The 22,603-nt window shown below is 41.7% G+C and overlaps 2 protein-coding genes and 1 long non-coding RNA gene across 3 annotated transcripts; 2 read left to right on the forward strand and 1 right to left on the reverse strand.

Annotated features, from left to right (window-relative positions):
• The first annotated feature begins 1,239 nt into the window (after positions 1-1,239).
• On the forward strand, positions 1,240-8,694 carry LOC119729088. Its single transcript, XR_005271184.1, has 3 exons — positions 1,240-1,339; positions 3,222-6,056; positions 8,204-8,694. It is a non-coding gene; the product is annotated as an uncharacterized LOC119729088 (long non-coding RNA).
• A 2,971-nt stretch (positions 8,695-11,665) lies between these two features.
• On the forward strand, positions 11,666-13,330 carry LOC119727243 (protein LIAT1-like). Its single transcript, XM_038199107.1, has 2 exons — positions 11,666-11,728; positions 12,590-13,330. The coding sequence occupies exons 1-2, from the start codon at positions 11,666-11,668 to the stop codon at positions 13,328-13,330; spliced, it is 804 nt and encodes a 267-aa protein (XP_038055035.1).
• Positions 13,331-17,527: 4,197 nt separating this feature from the next.
• Positions 17,528-18,868, reverse strand: LOC119727246 (vegetative cell wall protein gp1-like). The gene has a single exon (XM_038199108.1). The coding sequence runs from the start codon at positions 18,866-18,868 to the stop codon at positions 17,528-17,530; it is 1,341 nt and encodes a 446-aa protein (XP_038055036.1).
• Positions 18,869-22,603: the final 3,735 nt, after the last annotated feature.

The following is a 22,603-nucleotide window of genomic DNA, read 5'->3' on the forward strand; positions in this document are numbered from 1 at the left end:
CTAAGAAGCCAAGGTATCTGACGCGATGCATAAGAGAAAGCTTAAAAATAGCCCCTTGGCCTCCGCCCCCACCCATATCCGATCGATCCCGTTGGTTCTGCGTACACTTCGGCGAATCCAGAACCATTTACGGGCTTGGGAAGGGGGGGGGGAGTGACCCGCCAACAAATTCGAAGGTTGGATTGGGGCAGCAATAATATTATCTATGTTTTGTCTCATTACAATAATTTATTAGTCATGATATGAGCTCGCTATGTTCGATTGTGAAGGTTGTTTCACACCGCCACGGCTGGATCCTCTACATTTTCCTTTTTAATCGGCTCCACCAGAGAATTGATTCCTCCAAAAAAGTGGAATCGCGATTCCGATTCCAAATTTGAAATTGATTCTATTCAATTCCGGCGTGAATTAATGTACATCACGTTAAAGCGCAAATCATTGGCTTTCCAATGACACCAAATTTATGTCCGTAGCTTAATTTTTTTCCCAAAGCTATAATCATGGAGCTATAATGCAGGAATTTCAATAGTGTCCTGCCGGTGCCAAGTTTCTCTTACCTCATTTCGAGTAAAACGGCTTTGAAAAAAAAAGACACGCATTGCGCCGCCAACGACAGTGAAAAACGTTCTTCGTTTTTTTACACTTTTATTTGTGGGTATTTTTTTCCCAACAAAAATGCATAGTTTGATTCTTGGATGCCTTGGCTACTCAAAAATACAAAACAATCAAAGACGATTTTCACATGATTTTGAGAGTATATCCGACTTCAGGCGTCGGTCTCAAAACAAGGTTTTGGGGGACATTCCTCATTTTACCTCAGTAGGTCATGGGCATAAACAAATTGCAAAACGTCTGTTACACCCTTTGCATGAAAATCTCTCACCCAATCATATTGATCAAAAAAGATGTCTGATATTTCAAGGACCAATCAAAGCTACTCGTAAGCCCTAGTACTCAACCACGTGCATGCGGCGGAGTCTGGACGGAGCGCGCGAGCACAATTGCGTGAAATTTTGTCCGGCTCACAGGCAATTTTTCAGCCGACAGCTGCTGTTTTCGGTTCAAAAGTGGGATGAAATTTCGTCGAATAGGCTTTTAGGGGTATATTTTTGCAAATTTTAAGTCTGGCAAAACTGTTCACACGGAGCGCGACGGTAGGTAGGGCATACCACCACAGGCCACAGGTTATGCACCGCGTGCCTGCCACGAGGGGGCGCTGATGACTTGTTGACAGATTAATGATGGCGTACCTCTTTGGCTGACTGAATGTCTGGAAAGTGTCAACGAATTTTCTTTGGAATTCCTTCCTCAGGTCGCACATTCTCTCCGACAGCTACAGGTTAGTGATAGTATTCATTATCCTTAATATGAATTCAGTTAATATATATTTAAAGTCATGACATTCGCCCTAAAAAATGCATCAGTATGTTGACGTCAAATGACAAGATTGAACATTGATTATTTTGTGTTCTCAGCTCAATGCCTAACGTAGTTTAACTTTTGGTACGCCCACTTACCATTCCTAAATTCTGTATGCCCGTAGACTTGTACTTTTGTCATGTTTGTGGTTGTAGACCCATATTATGACCGTATGAGCGATATTGTTTATTATATTATGCGCTAGCCCCATAAATGTGGCCTATTTACTGGACTACCTCCGTAAATAAAGGCCACACTTGTCACTTGTCTTACTCTTACGGAATTGACTCACACCAGGAGGACTTGTTACCAAATGTATTTTCACATTCAGACTTCGTGCATAGTAGCTCCATAAATGTGACCTATCATGCCTATTTAGGGCAGAAGGCAAATAGAATTTACTCGGCGGGACGCGAGCCGCCGCGGCGCAGTGCGGCGCTTTTTATCGGGCTACGTATTTTCTCTCTACCCCCAGCGCTGCGCGGCGCTCAGACCAGACCTCAGCTCATTAACTTTCGCTACTGTGCTTGTCCCAGTGTTATGTTAATGAGCGAGGTCAGTGGAGAAGTTTTGGTCCACGCACGAGGCGGGCCGCGGCGCGCCGTTGAGCCATAAAATGCCCCCATTGACTACCTCAGCTTCGTAAATAGAGGCCACATTTGGAACTTGTACCCGAATATAGAACTTTGTCAAGTTTTTCTTTTCACATTTAGACTTTGTTTGTAGTTTATTTAAGCTTTAGAAACACACTCACCCTCTTTAAAGCGATATAAAATTATTCCCCCCTTTTTCAGACGTCTATATTTCGTGTAATTTCCAGGTCAATTTGCACACGTTAGCGTATTTAAATTCCAACACGAAATTACACAAAAACTAGACGTAAACCTGCCCACGGGTTTCGACAAAAGCATTTTTTTTAAAAGCCGGCCGTAACCCTGTGTCACAAAGTCATTCTGCAGTATCTTTAAATATCCAGTAACAGGCTCATGACATGGGGGATTCACCATTAGAGCTAGAACAAGGTCCCTGACTTAGCAAGTGGAATTCACTTTTTAGGGTCGATATTTTCCATTTTCATTCAACTGCCGAGTAAACACTCACCAAAGATTGGAGATATTTATATATCGTTTAAACAGCAGGGAATCTACTCAAAATGAGAATAGGATCAAGCCGAACCAGATAAAAAGAGGTATTTTCGGTGCAAATTTAGGTGTGTATACCAGTGCATGTGAGTTGAGTGCAAAACAGTGCCAGTAGTTGGTTCTTGTGAAACCAAAACATTAAGGGGTCTGACCACTTTGACCTTGTTTGCTATTACCACTATACCAGCGGTGCACCAATGCGCTTCTGCTTGCGCGGGCACGCCCTCTGAATTTGTCCCACAAAATTGGATTTTTTGACAATTTTTCCACAACATATGATTGACACACAGTAGGTATGTCCCCTTAATATGGTTCTCCTTTGGATGACTGCACTTGGCCTAAACAATGTTGACCTACAACTGGATTCTGACAGAAAACAGCTTCTAATTTTATTAGTTACAAAGTTTATTACTGAACACTTCTAGGCAGAATTGTGCAAAGTTATCATGAACATCTTGTAAACGAACAAACGACATAGAGTATACTGTATGTAATACATCAAATAACTGTAGTGAACCAAGCTATGTGAGTCATGCAATAATCGTTGTGAGAATGAGACTTGGCTTTGTTTGTGGTAGGCATTTATTTGAAGTACATCTTGATTTTTAACTTGTATTGATTTGTTTGACTCAAGCTTTTGTTTTTGTTTTGTTTTCACAGGTCATGCTTATTTCCAAACGCAAGACACTGCTTTTCATTGACCAATCAAGAGCAGAAACAAGGTAACACTTTACTAATTTTATTTAACGAGTGTACTGCAGAATGGTAACTCCTCAAAGGTGGTATGGTATATGCAGGTAAACTCATTCTTTCATTTCACATTTGCCGTGGGCTCCGGGCACAAGTACCCCCTCACCGGCAAGAAAGGGAGAATTTGGGAGACCACCGGGAGGGACATTTGAACGCCCTGCTGACAACACCTGACACTCATGCGAAGACACTATGGCTTTGTGTGCATTTACAATAAAATAAGTTGTGCGTACTTTGCGAGAAAGACACGCGTGAACCAGTTCGCACACCAGGCGTGGGAGAATTCATGCCGAAATTGAATAGAATCAATTCCAAACTTGGAATCGGAATCGCGATTCCACATTTTGGAGGAATCAATTATCTGATGGAGCCGATTCTGGCTCCCCGATTGTCAATTCCAGTCTTCCCATGACAATTTCAAAGACCGCCAACACCGTGTTGGCGGTCACGCCTTCAAAGAACGCCCAATTCTTTATCAAAATGGACCCTTTACAGTTTTAAAAGTATGCAGTGCCTCAAAGACAAACTGATGGCACAACTCATTGATGAAGCCGCCCTCTAACGAAAATCTTTAACATCAACGGCGTATTAAATATCATAAAGTGAGCTATTTTATTTGAGGAATGCAAAGCCAGCCGGCATCGCGCCGACATTCTCGTCCATGTGGCCTGCCTGCCGTGCCCCACCACACAGCTATGCAATTTTCTCACGAAAATGTTTGGGTTTTTATGACGTAATATTTGATTTGTGGAATGTGAATCAGGTTTCCTATCATCGTAGGAATTTTCACAACGATTGGAAGCGGATGCAGCTCCCAAAAATTTGAAAAGTTTTTCATAAAATCCTTTTAAAAAAGTGGGGAAACTTTCAGAACCATCTTTTAATAAATTTGTCTCAGATTATTTTGTTCTTCCTGTCAAAAACCAATACGGTCCTACACTTATGTTGTTCTAAAACAACCAGCAAATGGCAATGAGTCCCGTCGACATCAAAAGTTTCCTGACTCCATAAGCGTCCGCGTAGATGACCCATCGTCTTTTTGTGAATGACTTGAAGTTGCTAGTATTCGGCGATAAATCGTGAATGTAGTAGTAAATTCGTTTACCAGGAGATATCAGCGATCCCGGCCGTAATTACGTGACGCATCAAAATATGAAAGCGCGTTCAGAAGTAAGATGTACTCCGATACGATTATTACACTGCCAAATAAAATGTTGATCGTACCGGTATGTTATAAAAACAACAGTATAACAATGTATGTTTAGCGAAGATTTCGATGGAAAATGCCCGTTTTCAGTGTACTGTACTGCCCTCATTATTTTAAAATGTTTTTGGTTGATAGCACCGAAATAAGATGAGGTCTGATTTTCGTCTTGCGTGTTTTCCCATTTTTCTTGTCCAATATTTTATTTGGTTGTGTTTCCTTCCCAAAACATGACTCTTGTATAACATTTGCTGACAAATGACCATCTATAAGAGAGCGATAGCACCCCAAAATGACCTCGCTAATAGCGGTTTTAATTTATTTTTTTGAAATTTAATTTTGTTGTTAAGTTTATTTTTTTGCGAAAAGTTTGGGATCAATTCCCAGACGGAATCGGAATCGATTAAAAAAAGTGCTGGATTCGCCCAAAGCTAATGTCAATGTGATATGTCCAATTCACAGGGCTTTTACAGTGTATAGATGTGGTAAAAAACACCCTGAGACTTTACATGTGTAGCTTCATGTATGTTTGCAGTAACAGATGGCCCAGGTATACTGTTCATCTGAGTAAATTAGACAATGACACACCAGAGAAATTTATGGTTTAACTGAACAAGAAGTTAAGAAGAAGCTATTTTGGAAATTGTCCGCTAAAATTGCACTGAAACATCTTTTGCAATCCATACTAATTGGCCCAAAAATATATCAATCCAAGTGATTGCGGACATTTTCTTGAAGCTTTCATTCAAATCAGAGCTACAGAAAAAGTGGTTTCTGTGGCTGTACATGTATACATGTACACACATACATGTACGCCCCACATGTACAATGTAAATGTAGTATCTTATTGTACACATGGTCGTGAATGATTCGACAACAGCATACTGAATATCCCTGAACGAAAAATGCTATGTTAATATTGCGTGCTGCTGTCTTAAATTCTTACAACTGACTTTTGTAGGTCTTCAACATCTTCATTTTTTATGCGCGTTCCATTCATACAAACATGAACGATGAGTTTCTTAATCATACTAAGTCTTACGTTTCTTCCTTATTTTGAAGCTCTCATTTGCCTTACTGCAATGTTTCTTCAAAAGTAAAAACATTGTTCACTGCTCATCAATCACATGCATAGTGTGGTTGGAGAGACCACTGAATGTACCAGAGGTTTTAGTCTTGAGCATAAGAGTCACTCACTAGAATATCAGATCAAAAGAAAATGAACAGCTGTTATTTAGGATTTGGAGATTTGAGAGTCCATCACATGCACCAGCGGGAATAGAGGTTGGAGAGTCCATCAAGTGCTCCAGCGGGGATAGACACAGGAGCGTCAGAGTCTTTATGTGTCAGATAGAAGGAATACAAAGTCTTTTTAAAATTTTAAACGGGGTCATTGTTGGAGAGTCCTCTAAATGTACTTGCAGGAATTGACTCAAGGTTAAATTAGATAAATTCATAACATCTCTTCTGAAAGAGCAACATGTCTTCATCAATCAAACCCATGTATTGTGTGGTTGGAGAGACCACTGAATGTACCAGAGGTTTTAGACTCAGTTATAAACTTGAGTCACTAGAATATCAGATCAAAAGAAAAAGAAAAGCTGTTATTTAGGATTTGGAGATTGGAGAGTCCATTACATGCACCAACGGGGATAGACACAAGCTTCAGAGTCTTTACCGGTATGTGTCAGATAGAAGGAAGAAAAAGTCTTTGTTAAGATTATAAACATGGTAATTGTTGGAGAGTCCTCTAAATCTACCTGCAGAAATTGTCTCAAGGGTATCAGATAAATTCATAAAGATCTTCTGAAAGAGCAAAATGTCTTACGTTTCTTCTTTATTTTGGAGCTCTCATTTGCCTTTCTACAATGTTTCTTCAAAAGTAGGAACAGTGTTCACTCTTCATCAATCACACCCATGTATTGTGTGGTTGGAGAGACCACTGCATGTACCAGAGGTTTTAGACTCAGTTATAAACTTGAGTCACTAGAATATCAGATCAAAAGAAAATGAACAGCTGTTATTTAGGATTTGGAGATTGGAGAGTCCATTACATGCACCTACGGGGATAGACACATGAGCGTCAGAGTCTTTACACGTTTATGTGTTGAATAGAAAGACGACAAAGTCTTTGTTAACATTATGAACATGGTAATTGTTGGAGAGTCCTCTAAATGTACCTGCAGGAATTGACTCGTTGGTATCAGATAAATTCATAAATTTTCTTCTGAAAGAGCAAAAGGTGTACGTTTCTTCTTCATTTGATGCTCTCATTTGCCTTGCTACAATATTTCTTCAAAAATGGGAACAGTGTTCACTGCTTATCAATCACATGTAAAGTGTGGTTGGAGAGACCACTGCATGTACATGTACCAGAGGTTTTAGTCATAAGAGTCACTACTGTAGAATATCAGTTTATAAGAAAATTAACAGCTGTTATTTAGGATTTTGAGGTTGGAGAGCCCATCAAATGCACCAGCGGGGATTGACACATGAGTGTGAGAGTCTTTACATGTATGTGTCAGCTAGAAGTCCTGACGACAAAGTCTTCGTTAACATTATGAACATGGTCATTGTTGGAGAGTCCTCTAAATCTACCTGCAGGAATTGACTCGGTGGTATCAGATAAATTGATAAATTTTCTTCTGAAAGAGCAACAGGTGTACGTTTCTTCTTTATTTGATGCTCGTATTTGCCTTGCTACAATATATCTTCAAAAATGGGAACAGTGTTCACTGCTCATCAATCACATGCATAGTGTGGTTGGAGAGACCATTGCATGTACCAGGGGTTTTAGACTCAATTACAAGGGTCACTAGAATATCAGTTCATAAGAAAATGAACAGCTGTTATTTAGGATTTGGAGGTTGGAGAGTCCATCAAATGTACCGGCGGGAATCTAGGTTGGAGAGTCCATCAAGTACACCAGCTTGGATTGACACATGAGCATGAGAGTCTTTACATGTATGTGTCTAATAGAAAGACAACAAAGTCTTTGTTAACATTATGAACATGGTAATTGTTGGAGAGTCCTCTAAATCTACCTGCAGGAATTGACTCGTTGGTATCAGATCAATTCATAAATTTTCTTCTTAAAGAGCAAAACGTGTACGTTTCTTGTTTATTTGAAGCTCTCATTTGCCTTGCTACAATATTTCATAAAAAATGGGAACAGTGTTCACTGTTCATCAATCACATGCATAGTGTGGTTGGAGAGACCACTGCATGTACCAGGGGTTTTAGACTCAATTACAAGGGTCACTAGAATCAGTTCATAAGAAAATGAACAGCTGTTATTTAGGATTTGGAGGTTGGAGAGTCCATCAAATGTACCGGGAATAGAGGTTGGAGAGTCCATCAAGTACACCAGCTTGGATTGACACATGAGTGTCAGACTCAGAGTCTTTACATGTATGTGTCAGATAGAAGAACGACAAAGTCTTTGTTAACATTATAAACATGGTCATTGTTGGAGAGTCCTCTAAATGTACCTGCAGGAATTGACTCGGTGGTATCAGATAAATTCATAATTTTTCTTCTGAAAGAGCAACAGGTGTACGTTTCTTCTATATTTGATGCTCTCATTTGCCTTGCTACAGTATATCTTCAAAAATGGGAACGTTGTTCACTGCTATGCTCATCAATCACATGCATAGTGTGGTTGGGGAGACCACTGCATGTACCAGAGGTTTTAGTCTTGAGCATAAGAGTCACAAGAATATCAGATCAAAAGAAAATGAACAGCTGTTATTTAGGATTTGGAGATTGGAGAGTGCAACTATTGCACCAGCGAGAATAGAGGTTGGAGAGTCCATCAAATGCACCAGCGGGGATAGACACGAGCGTCAGAGTCTTTTCATTATGTAGCGTATGTGTCAAATGGAAGGAAGACAAGTCTTTGTTAAGATTATAAACGTGGAAGATCAAAAGAAAATTAACAGCTGTTCCCTCTTTTTTTCTGAAAGAGGTACTGCTTCTTCAAATGTATCTTCAATTCTCTTGAAATTCCTTGCTACATAGTTCAACTTAAAAATTGTGTTTAGGATTTGGAGGTTGGAGAGTCCATAAAATGCACCTACGGGGATAGACACGAGCATCAGAGTCTTCTTTGTCAGAAGGAAGACTAATCGCAGTGTTAGGTGATGCCAAACTTTCTTCTTTCTAAAAGAGAACGTCTTCAAACGTCCATGAATGACGAATTTCTTGATGCAAATCTTTGTACTATTGATTGTTGGAGAGTCCAGTCCACTGCATCATGTACCGATTGGGATAGACTCAAGTACATCAGAAGTTTTGAAGCTCTTGCTACAATACTCCTTAATATAAGCGAAAATCAGTGTTCATCAATCACGCGTATTGTGTGGTTGGAGAGTCCATTCAATGCACCTGCGGTTATTGACTCAAGTGTTAGTGTCCTTATGTTTCAGGTCAGAAGAATATTCATGTGGAGATCTGAAAGAGAATTGCCTATACAAATGTAGGCCCTACCGGTATCCCTTAATTTTTTTTCAAATTCTTATGTGGTGGGCTACGGCACAACCTTCTTCAAAGGTAGTCCTTTGTATCATGCAGATTGGGTGGTTAAAGTGTCCGCTGAATGCACCAGCGGTCACAGACTCACGCATTAGAGTCACTATGAAATATCAGATTAAAAGAAAATCAACAGTGTAGATGCTGTTCGTTTTCTCTTCTGAAAGAGGTACCGCTTCTTCAAGTGTGTCTTCTAAAATTTTAACATTCTCAATTGCCTTGCTACAATGTTTCTTAAACAATCCCAGGGTGCATTTTGAGATTGGAGAGTCCACTAAATGTGCCGGGGGATGTGAGAACTCGAGCGTTAGAGTCACAATGGCAAAGATTTCTTGTGTAAGAGAATTTCTTCAAATGTACAATCTCAAATTTTCAAATTTTCACTTTTGCCTTACTACAAGGTTTCTTAAAACAGAGTCATACATGTATGCATTGTACGGTCGGACAGTCCCGCTGAATGCTAGGGCTGTACTGAATATTCGAATATTGGATCATCAATCGAATATTCGAATAGCTTCTTACTGAATGCTCCTGATTGAATTGACGTGAGTGTCAAGAGTGGCTTGCAGGGTCAAACCAGTGTTTCTTAAAGATTCTGTCAATGTTTGCCCGGTCCACACATTCTCCTTATTGATTTTATTGATTGAAACGTTTTACATGAAAATTATTTTGACTTGAAGTCTCTCTTCAAACGTTTTGAAGTTTTTTTGTTTTTTGGGGTACAATACACTCATTTTCATTTGCTATAAGTTTTCAAATAGGCACCTTTGAAAAACCTCATTTAGTAAGGCTCAACTGAAATTGTTGTAAACACATTAAAAAAAAACAACTCAATGCATTTTTCGGCAACAATGTTAGCAAAATGGTTCCTTCTTTTCACACCTGAGAAAATGAGACACGTTAAGGGTGGTGTGCATTCACTGTACCTCAAACCATCTTCTTTCTCCTTCAAGACTATCTCAAGATTGTCTACCATGTAATATCAAAACGTATGGGCAGGAGAACAAACAATATTGCCTTCATTCCTCTTCAAGTGCACTACATGTACAAAACGTACAACTTCTTTTATTCAAGTGCACTACATGTACAAAACGTACAACTTCTTTTATCCATTTTATGTTTGCACAATGTTTTTTACATGTTAGATACATTGAGAGCTGTGACAAAAGCCAAAATTCTGTCCATATTCTGTAGGATTTATGAATCACGCGTGTTGTGTGGTTTGAGAGTCCATCAAATGTACCGGTGTTTATCGTCTCGAGTGTCCAAGAACTGCCTCTTTAAATGTGTTCTTTAAAACATTCAAATCCTTATTTGCCGGGCTACCATCTTTCTTCAAACGTAGTCCTTTGTATAAATCATGCAGATTTGGGGGTTGGAGAGTCCACCAAATGCACCGGTGGTTATAGACTCGAACATCAGAGTCACTATGAAATATAAGTTTCAAAACAAAATTAACAATTAACTTCTTCTGTAAGAGAACTTCTTCAAATGCCATGCTGCAAGGTTTCTTAATCACAGTCATGTGTGTTTGGACAGTCCGCTGAGTGTACCGGCACTGGTGGTTACGAGCTCCATACCTTGGATTTGGTGATTGGAGAGTCCTGTAAATGTACCTGCTGGTGTAGACAGGCCTACTTGGGCATCAGCAAGTTGCCTCCCATCTTCAGGCAGAATTGCTTTTCTTGGGCCCAGGCCATGGGAACTGATTGCACGTAGTACCCAGTACCCTGAAATGTGTGCAGTAATTATCCCATTTTCTCATTTTCTATAAGTTTAAAATAGGCACCTTTGAAAAGCCTTATTTAGTAAGGCTAAACTGAAGAAATGCAATGCATTTTTTGGTAATGATGTAAGCAAAACATTTAATTCCTTCGAATACAAACGATTTCCTGAACTCGTTCCAAAACTTTGCTCTGCAAAAACAAATATCCCTTTTCAAAATAATCACAGTGTGTTCTCATTTTCTTAACATCATATGCGCAGACGAATGATGTGTTTGAGGTGGATGCTAGACCACACACCCATAACAGAGAGTCTTTGCCCGTGCATTGAATAAAGGTAATAATTAAGCAGCAATAATTTGCTTAGTTACACAGAAATATTCATATTCCAAACGAGCTGGAATGAAATTCACCTGTTTTGTCTCCTTAGAGACGTCCTGCCGGTCGTCTTTCTTTCAAACCATCTTCTTTCTCCTCCAAGACAATCTCAAGATTGTTTATCATGTTATCAAAACTTTTGGGCAGAACAAATTGTGATGCATGTTCCTCTTTAAATGCACTACATGTACTAAACATACAACTTATCCTTGTCGTATGTTTGCACAAAGCTTTCTACATGTTCTATATATTGGAAGCTGTGACAAACACCAAACATTATACATGTAGGTCCATATTTTGTAGGATTAAAAATCACATGTGTTGTGAGGTTTGAGGGTCCTCTAAATGTACCGGTGGTTATTGACTCGAGTGTTAGTATCCCTGTATTTCAGATCAAAAGACTATAACAGTGTACATTTGTAGATCTGGAAAAAAAACCCAACTGCCTCTTCAAATGTACCGGTATCTAAAATGCCGTATTTGCCGGGCAACAATTTTTCTTTAAAGTAGTCCTTATCATGTGCAATGGTTGGTTTGAGAGTCCACATAAAACAGCAGCAGATCTAGACTGCAGGATTAGAGTAAAATCAGATCAAAAGAGGTACTGCTTCTTCAAATGTACACATACCTTCTTAAGTTTTGAAATTCTCCTTTGACTTGCTACAATGTTTCTTTAATAATAAGAATAGACTTGAACTATAGAGTCACTATGAAATATCCATTAAAAGACAATTATAATGTAGATTTGCTGCTCATTTTTTTTGGTTCAGAAGGAGGTACCGTATCTTCTAAGGTTTTTAAATTCTCCTTTTTTGGTACTTGAAAGTTGGAATTATGTTTGTAAATTTTATCCATACTTTGGATTTGGTGATTGGAGAGTCCATTAAATGTACCAGCTGGTATACACACTTGTACTTGAGCGTAATAGAAAGAAGACTATAAGTATTACTGTGTAAAAACCTTTTTTTTCTTCGTCTGTACTGTTGCTTCTCTCTCGTACACAATACATGTAGGCCTAGTCATTTCCGGTGCGGCATACCAATTGACGTCCACGGTTTACATCAGCCTGCAATATGCACCTTGATGATCTCCACGGTTAACGTGGTTAGATTCTTTGTTGGGATACACCTGATACCAACTATTTTCACAGGGATACACGCAACTATTTTCACAGGGATACACCGGATCCCAACTATTTTCACAGGGATACACCTGATCCCAACTATTTCCCAGGGATACACCCGATCCCAACTATTTTCACAGGGATACACCTGATCCCAACTATTTCACAGGGATACACCCGATCCCAACTATTTTTACAGGGATACACCTGATCCCAACTATTTTCACAGGGATACACCCGATCCCAACTATTTTCACAGGGATACACCTGATCCCAACTATTTTCACAGGGATACACCTGATCCCAACTATTTTCACAGGGATACACCCGATCCCAACTATTTTCACAGGGATACACCCGATCCCAACTATTTCCCAGGGATACACCCGAACCCAACTATTTTCACAGGGATACACCTGATCCCAACTATTTCACGGGGAAACACCTGATCCCAACTATTTTCACAGGGATACACCTGATCCCAACTATTTTCACAGGGATACACCTGATCTCAACTATTTTCACAGGGATACACCTGATCCCAACTATTTTCACAGGGAAATACCTGATCCCAACTATTTTCACAGGAAAATACCTGATCCCAACTATTTTCACAGGGATACACCTGATCCCAACTATTTTCACAGGGATACACCTGATCCCAACTATTTTCACAGGGATACACCTGATCTCAACTATTTTCACAGGGATACACCCGATCCCAACTATTTTCACAGGGATACACCCGATCCCAACTATTTCCCAGGGATACACCCGATCCCAACTATTTTCACAGGGATACACCCGATCCCAACTATTTGCAGAGGGATACACCCGATCCCAACTATTTCCCAGGGATACACCCGATCCCAACTATTTTCACAGGGATACACCTGATCCCAACTATTTTCACAGGGATACACCTGATCCCAACTATTTTCACAGGGATACACCTGATCTCAACTATTTTCACAGGGATACGCCTGATCCCAACTATTTGTTCAGGGATACACCTGATCCCAACGAGAACACATCCAAACTAGCTCCTGTCAGGGGCTGATCCAGGATTTTATAGAGGAGGGTTGGGGGGGGGGGGCGTAAAATGCAACAAGCAACAAATGGTGAAGGCAAGTTGTGGCGCCTACGCCAAAGGCCAAAGGGGGGACATAATGTGAATAGTAGTAATGCGGGCGAGTAGCACAAAGCCATGGGGTCAGAGGCCAGGGGCCCGCTTAAGGCCCCTAAAAATATTGGATTCCAGTTGCTCTGTGGTGCGATCTCAGGCATTATCTGACCACTTTAACCAATTTTTTAAAGTAAAAGATCATCATTTAACCATCATTTTTAACTTTGGAGTCGTGGAATCAGCTATCCTGAGCTATAAAATCAAACTGTAGGCTACAATATTTATTCAGGGACGAACAACGATATGATATCCCCTCCACTTTAAAAAGTTGGGGGGGGGGGGCGAACATGTCCCTCCCTGTTTCCCACCCCCGATTGACGCCCATGCCGAAGGCTTGCATGCCCGTCCTGCTACTTCTAGTGCTAGAGAGATCTGGGTTCATTTTCCTGTAATGTACAGCATATTTTACAGCATAGGTCTCCTCTCGCTTGTCGCTGCTTTTTTGGTCTCGTCGCGCACGCCCTCTCTCTCTTCACATGCCCTCTGTCTCGTTGCGCACGTCCTCTGTCTCTTGCAGTTCTTGGTCGCATCGCTTTTAATTTTAGTAAAAGTATGACAGACCCCCAATAATAATTGTTGTCTTACCGGTACGTGCAACTAATCCTAGCAGACTACGGTCTGACATAAACTGCTCTATTAATTTTGTCTCTCGCTCTTTTTTCTTTGTTTCTTTTTTTCTATATCTTGCTTTTTTTCTGGAGAGAAAAGGTGGGGCGGGGGGTGTGCCCCCACATCCATCCCTTCTTTGAATTAAAAAAAAAACACCCAGCTATATTAAGTCTTACGTCTGACAACTTTAGTTGTTTTTCCAAGTCGCACCAAACGGCATTTGGAAAGGATATATGTACATGTACCACTTTGAAACATCACAAGGGAATTCCTGCAATAAAGCACATGTATCACATTTCTTGGCAATCACCAGACTGTTATTGGATTGCATACCGGTTTTAATAAAGGGTTGTTTATAAGGAAGTATGTGGCATGTACGTCAGATGGAAATTGTTTGCGTCATTCAGCACCTGTCACCCCATATTCATTTCACATTTCTCATCAGCATCGAACCAAATTTTGTAATTGAAAACTTGTTTTGAACTGTATGGCCTGTTCCAGAAAGTCTGTCAAAACCATTATATAGTCTACTGTAAATCACTTATCTTACATGTAGAGCAATCTACTTGCATATTTCCCTACAACTCAACCACTAAATTCTCTTTTAATCAAAAACTTTTCTTAAGTAATAACAGGTAGTAGAAAATTGAATGATAATACAAGCGTATTATAAGTACGTCCTACCCGACCTGCCGCTAAGAGAAAAGAGGACAGAACATTTTGGTTTTTAAAGCCTTGCGGTTTACGCAGTCATCTTTATCAAAAATGTTTTGTTTTCTCCAATATGAATCCTAGAAGTATTCAAATTTTGAATCTTTGGTTGTGTCCAATCACCATCCATGTACGCTACCTTTTCTATGTACACCAATCACATTGCAGGATTTCATGGCAACATCAACATCCTTATCGCTGACCACATTTTTACCTTATATTGTAAGGCAAGACACCAAAAATACATTGACCGTTCGCACGCATGCGCACGGGTTCCTTCCCGTTCTGCACGCCTTCCCGTTCCTTTGCGTGCCGAACTGCGTTCCGCACGCGTTCCTCATCCCTTTCTCTCACTGGCTTCACTGAGAGGGTATTATGCACCGTTCCTTTGCGTACGAGAACGGGAACATCACAAGAAATATGCGAAGTACATTTTCTTGGGGGCAAAAAACTTCGGTGCCAGCGATAAATAAATCATAGACATTCCAGGGTTTTAGGATTCATGTGGAGTTTGATCAGATTTATTCTTCTTTTGTAACACGATTAACTCGTAACCATTTGATTTGCCGACCTCTCCAACTGAGCACTTCCGTATATATTCTTGTCTCGTGATAAATAAACCAATGAATAAAAAAAAGTATGCCTGGCCCAGGCTCCATATTTTGGCAGGCGTGATACGGAATAAAACATATAATAATTACGCAGTTGGGCGGGGTGAAAATAAAACCCGACGGAAGGGTTAATATTTTTGGGTGGGCTGGATACTCGGAATAAAAAAACAAATTACGCTGTTGGGCGGGGTTAAAAATACTACCCGGACGGAAAGAGTTAATATTTTTTGGAGTGGGCTGGATGCTCGGACTAAAATAATAATTACGCTATCGGGCGGGGTGAAAAATAAAACCCCGACGGGAGGGTTAATATTTTTGGTGGGCTGGATATTTGGAATAAAAAAAAAAAATACGCGGTTGGGCGGGGTGAAAAATAAAAACCGACGGAAGGGGTTAAAAAACAAATTGGTGGGCTGGATACTCGGAATAAAAATAATAATTACGTGGTCGGGCGGGGTGAAAAATAAAACCCCGACGGGAGGGTTAATATTTTTGGTGGGCTGGATACTCGGAAAAAAAAAAAAATACGCGGTTGGGTGGGGTGAAAAATAAAACCAGACGGAGAGGTTAATATTTTTTGGGTGGGCTGGATACTCGGAATAAAAATAATAACTACGCTGTCGGGCAGGGTGAAAAATAAAACCCCGACGGAAGGGTTAATATTTTTGGTGGGCTGGATATTCGGAATACAAAAAAAATTACGCGGTTGGGCGGGGTGAAAAATAAAAACCGACGGGAGCGGTTAAAAAACAAATTGGTGGGCTGGATACTCGGAATAAAAATAATAATTACGCGGTCGGGCGGGGTGAAAAATAAAACCAGACGGAAAGGTTTATATCTTTTGTGGGCTGGATACTCGGAATAAAAAGTAATAATTACGAGGTCGGGCCGGGCAGAAAAAAAACCCACGTAGTCAAGATTTCAACAAAGAAACTGAGATGGGAAGCCATTGGTTAATATTTTTTGGTGGGCTAGGCTGGATACTCGGACTAAAAATTCCGCGGTTTTGGTCGGCGAAATAAAATAGGGATTTGGCAATCTCTTATTATTACATGTATATATTTTTTTACAAATAAAATTTCAATGGTTATTGCAAGTGTGAGTTTCTTTGATTCTCGAAAAATAAGAGGAACAAGCATTACAATTTGGTGTAAATTACTATTTGGTTTTATAAATTAAAATCAATCATTTAATAAACGATTGAAATCCGTTTCAAGCATTTTGTTTTATTTATTTGTCACAGCTCTCAAATAATCTCAATAATTAAAGATAATTATTGTATAAGGTCAGAATTTAATTTAAATATGCATGGTCGATTGGACATTAATGTTTCAGGTGCTCGAAATAAACATCCATCCATTACAGTTGGAAGAGAGTAACTTTTTAATATGCATAATCAGGTGGTGGTTTTTACGATTTTACGAAACCATACAAAAAGATATAAATCGTTGTCAATCAACTAAAAACAAAATCTGCAAATACGCCCTGATCTTGCCTACTAGACTACAGCCTACGATCTTAACGTGGAAGACTTTTTTCTACATTTTGCATTGACTGCATCCTTCAGTGCTTTTTGCAGTTTCTCGTCAATTTTGTGTCTTGGGAATTCAATGGCCGCTTGGGACATTATTGCAATGAACTCAGGCTTCTTCCTCAAACATTCTTTGGTGACCTTTTCTTTGCCATTGAAGATAACACCGCCATGGTAATTTGATCTGGCGAGTTCCTCTGGGGTGAAGACTTCTGCCATTAATTTGACGATCAAGTCCTTGGGGTTGTCCACCTTGTCGAAGATTTTGTCGTATGTGTCCCTGTCCATTGTATGGGTGGCATTGTTCGGTGTGCCTATTAGCACTGTGTTGAGATGCTTGTCGGCGATGACGTACTGTGGCTCCCGATGTTCACTGGTGATACTTGAGGCGTTCTTCTCCTTGGACCGAAGCTCTCGTTTACCTCTGCCCGCAGCTCGTTTACCTCTGCCTGAAGCCCTCGTATCTCTCCCCGCAGCTCTTTTGTCTCGGTTGACTGCTCATCCAGCTTGGCGATCACCATCGCAAGTTGTGACGTCACAAGTTGGATAGGGGACTTTCTGTGCTGGACCCAGTGATCGCCGAAAGATCGAGATCCAGATCGAAATCGGCTATCGGCTCATACTGAAACTGGGGAAGGGTGGGCTGGGGCTGGGGCTCGGGAACGCTGGCGGGGCCCGTGGAATCCTTGGTGGGCTGGGGCTCGGGAACGCTGGCGGGGCCCGTGGAATCCTTGGTGGGCTGGGGCTCGGGAACGCTGGCGGGGCCCGTGGAAATCTTGGTGGGTTGGGGCTTGGAAACGCTGGCGGGGCCCGTGGAATCCTTGGTGGGTTGGGGCTTGGGAATGCTGGCGGGGCCCGTGGAATCCTTGGTGAGTTGGGGCTCGGGAACGCTGGCGGGGCCCGTGGAAATCTTGGTGGGCTTGGGCTCGGTAACACTGGCGGGGCTCGGGAACGCTGGCGGGGCCCGTGGAATCCTTGGTGGGCTGGGGCTCGGGAACGCTGGCGGGGCCCGTGGAATCCTTGGTGGGCTGGGGCTCGGGAACGCTGGCGGGGCCCGTGGAAATCTTGGTGGGTTGGGGCTTGGAAACGCTGGCGGGGCCCGTGGAATCCTTGGTGGGTTGGGGCTTGGGAATGCTGGCGGGGCCCGTGGAATCCTTGGTGAGTTGGGGCTCGGGAACGCTGGCGGGGCCCGTGGAAATCTTGGTGGGCTTGGGCTCGGTAACACTGGCGGGGCTCGGGAACGCTGGCGGGGCCCGTGGAATCCTTGGTGGGCTGGGGCTCGGGAACGCTGGCGGGGCCCGTGGAAATCTTGGTGGGCTGGGGCTCGGGAACACTGGCGGGGCCCGTGGAAATCTTGCTGGGTTGGGGCTTGGGAACGCTGGCGGGGCCCGTGGAAATCTTGGTGGGCTGGGGCTCGGGAACGCTGGCGGGGCCCGTGGAATCCTTGCTGGGTTGGGGCTCAGGAACGCTGGCGGGGCCCGTGGAATCCTTGGTGGGCTGGGGCTTGGGAACGCTGGTGGGGCCCGTGGAATCCTTGGTGGGCTGGGGCTTGGGAACGCTGGCGGGGCCCGTGGGATCCTTGGTGGGCTGGGGCTCAGGAACGCTGGCGGGGCCCGTGGAATCCTTGGTGGGCTGGGGCTTGGGAACGCTGGCGGGGCCCGTGGAATCCTTGGTGGGTTGGGGCTCGGGAACGCTGGCGGGGCCTGTGGAATCCTTGGTGGGTTGGGGCTCGGGAACGCTGGCGGGGCCCGTGGAATCCTTGGTGGGTTGGGGCTCGGGAACGCTGGCGGGGCCCGTGGAATCCTTGGTGGGTTGGGGCTTGGAAACGCTGGCGGGGCCCGTGGAATCCTTGGTGGGCTGGGGCTCGGGAACACTGGCGGGGCCCATGGAATCCTTGGTGGGTTGGCGCTCGGGAACGCTGGCGGGGCCCGTGGGATCCCTCACCGGCATATAAACCCTAGATAATTGAAGAATTACAAATCTCTTTCTTCCAGGTTCCAATAAAAATGATGCTGAGTTACTCGGCATATAAAAATAATAACGCGGTTGGGAGGGGCTTAAAAAAATTCTCATTTTACAATGTAGGTTCCAATAAAAAATAATGCTGAGATACTCGAAATGAAAATAATAATGCGGTCGCTGGGGTGGGGCGAAAAAGAAACCCTTTCTGGTCCAGGTTCCAATAAAAAGAACGCCGAAATGGAAAGAGTTAATACTTTTTGTAGGCTGGATACCCGGTCGGACGGGGCGGAAAAACACTTTGCGCTGCAGGTTGCAATAAAAAATAATGCTCAGATGGGAAGGGTTTATGTGCTGGATAATCGGAATACATGTAACAATAATAACGTGGTCGGACGGACGGGGCTTTAACAAAATCCCGTCTAGGTTCAATATAAAAAGAATCTGAGACAACAAGAGTTATTATTTTTAGATAATTATGCTGTATACTCAGAATTACGTGGTCGGAACGGGTGAGGCAAAAAAACCTGTCTGGCCCAGGTCCCCCCCCCCCCCAAAGAAAAAAGCTAAGCTGGGAAGGTTAATCGCTAGGCTGGGTACTCGGAATAAAATAATGCTGTTGGACTGGACGGCTCAGTATTAGGGAACATCGTTACTGTTCAGCATAATAAAAACGGAGTTAGGTTTCTTGGGATTGTTCCGTGATAGATGATAAATTGTATGGCACAGTCAGTTTGCAGCTAATGAATGGTGAATGAATTGAATGGCCCCCCAAAAATTCCCCAAAACAAACCCCCCTCCCCACCCAAGAAATTGCCCCTATTGCCACATTATCAATCATTAAGAAAACTCATAGAATCAATCAAAGTATGTTGACACATAATTATTGTCTTTTTGAAAATAAAAGTACTATCAACGCAGAAATTTATATCAAGGCTCGATATTGGGCTTAACCACACGGCAGCAAGTATTTGCTCCCAACAGTGCTGCAATTTTTAGTCAACGGGAGCAAGTTGCTCCCAACAAAGTTTGAAGCTCTAAAACTAATCGACCAAATATTGAAATAAATTCACAGGGAATTCACAGGGATACTTTTATTTACCCTGCCTTAAATTCAAACTCAATAGCCCATGTCAGTGACTGAAGCAGGTGGTGAGTATCTTTCAAACCAGAATAGGGAACAAAAGGTCAAAAATTAGGCAAGTCTCATCAGCGCAGATTATTAAAGTATCGTTGTCCAACTGAAGCAGCAGTATACTCATCCTCCTTTTCGCAGCATGTTTTTTTCCCCATCCTTCAATAGTGGACACTTGCGACATTGAAGATACATGTCCCGGTACAAAGCCCTCTCGGTCCCTGCCCCCGGTATTTATTGTGCATTCATGGGGTTGATCGGTCGCAGTTTCCTCCACAACCACAGCGGTTCCCTTGAATACAAAATCCAATAAGGACATCATGGCATTATGCAAAACCTCGAATTCAACATGGCGAGCTGCGTGAACTTGTATCTACCCACACATACTGTCTGTGTGTGGACGTGCGGTTGCTACGTTCCGTTACGACGTACCGTTAACGATGTTTATTCTTACATGTACAAACAGTGATCTCCATGGATCACGTTTACACAGCTAGCCAATCAACATCACGGGTTTCCAAACGATCGTTCTGGTTCACGCGTGCGGTTCTTGATTCATCGCGTGCTGTGTCCGACTTGGCTACGGCCAGCCGTAACTTGATTCGGCAGCTCACATTGCCAAGTGTCAGCATGGGTCGTCATGAAACTGAAGCACTGTACAGGTGCATGCAATGCATCAGTGTATTTAAACGGTGAATTTTGTCATATGCAGGTGTTGGACGTGCATGTACTGTACGGCTAGTGATTGTGCCCATGTGGTACGACATCTTGCGATAAATTGACCTAGAATTGGTCATTGACAGTACAGCGCAAAACCATGGAGGCATTCCTTCATGAGGAAATGAAAACGGGCACTAGTGGTTGACTTCAGAACATACGGGAGCATTTAGGAGATTTACGGGTGCACTTTAGCCACCTGCACCCGCTAATTTTGAGCCCTGAATGTAGGGGGGAAAAGTGAAATGTCTTTAGTTTCAAGATTCTGTACGTTTTCTAAAGTTGCTGAATGTTAATTTTTTTTGGGGGGGGGGGCATTATTTCTTTCATAATAATGAGATCCAGTTGGGGCTGTAGCTATAAAGTTTTTGTTTACTCGCTAGTAAAGCACTGTGGTTCAATGGTTACTGTGTTTGTACTTATGTGCAGTTGTACCGGTTTGAACCCTGAGGGGGAACATGGTGCTTGTGTTCTTGGGCAAGGCACTTTATTACGATTGCCTCTCTCCACTCAGGAGTATAAATGGGTAACTGTTAAGGTAGAGACCAGAATGCGCTGATCTTAATCTTCTGCAAAAACTGGTCTCATGGCCTGATGAACTGGGGTAATAGTTGTGAATCACTTTGAGACCTGGGGTATAAAGCGCTATAATTGTGAAAACCACATGATCATAGTAAATGACGCCTTTCAATTGGTGGTTTTAAAGGGCAGTTTTTACATTGGGTCAATCCAATTCCCATAGTGTGACAGGAATTAAGCAAAATCTCCAGCCCCCCCAAAAAGGGGGAATGAGGTACTGACATAAAACTTCAGACTGCTCATATGTGTTCACATTTCAAACTGAAAGTTGTGATCCAATACCTGACAAAATTAGTTCAAAAACTGTACTTTCCAAATTGTTAGAAACAATCATAAAAGATCCTGGGTAGAAAATCTGTCTATTCCTGTGATCTATTGCATTAACAAGTGCTCGAAACTGATTGCTAAAATCATTGTGCTAAAAATTGTTGTAAGAAAGTTTTTCGCAATCTAAATTTTTGGTAGTTGTTGCATCAGCAAGAAAAAGGAATGACGTATTTATGAGCTTGTTTCTTTGTCTTTTGAATAAAATGTCTGTTACAGGCTTAATACATGAGTCAATTATTTTCATTTTTTTTTCCCAAAATAACTTAGGAGCTATTTCACTGTCTTCTGAATAGAATATCTGTATGTGGAATGTACAGAGTTACATTAGCAAAATATTTTTGAATATTTTCCCAAGCATTTGGGTGTTTTTCTCAGTGGTTCATGAACTTTTACATCCAGCGTATTTATCATAATTTTCTCTTCACGGCGCCATCTGTTATAAATTCTCAAATGATGCATTTTTCTAAAGGTTAATCACCAGTTTGCCATGTGTCCACTGGAAATTTATGTTTGTGTCAAAAAGGCAGTTTTTCTAAAGAAAACCTTAATAATTGATAATAAATTGTGTGGGTTGTCCTGACAATCATATATTCATGTTACCTTGTTCAGTCTATATCTGTGACCTTTTCCTGCAAAATTTAGACAAAATTGCAAGAATTTGTTTCAGATCAACATCACATGAAATTATTTTAGGGTGAAAAAACCTGAAATTATGGATTTTTCACATGACGCCGAAGTTAGCAATTTTCGCCTCTGCTTCTATGTTCAATTTACAAAAGTTGTCTATCTTTTTGTAATGTGCATTGATGGATTGAGTTCTTGTCCTTTTCAATGGGATTACTGAAAAATGAAAAATATTATTAATACAAATCAAATAAGAAAGAGTAACTAACTGGAACATTTGAAAACATCAAATTCTTCTTATTTTTTTTTATAAGTGTGATATTTGTCAAGGTTTGGTAGGGACA

This window comes from Patiria miniata, unplaced genomic scaffold (assembly GCF_015706575.1).
Source record: "Patiria miniata isolate m_02_andy unplaced genomic scaffold, ASM1570657v1 HiC_scaffold_20, whole genome shotgun sequence".
Lineage (NCBI taxonomy): Eukaryota > Metazoa > Echinodermata > Asteroidea > Valvatida > Asterinidae > Patiria > Patiria miniata.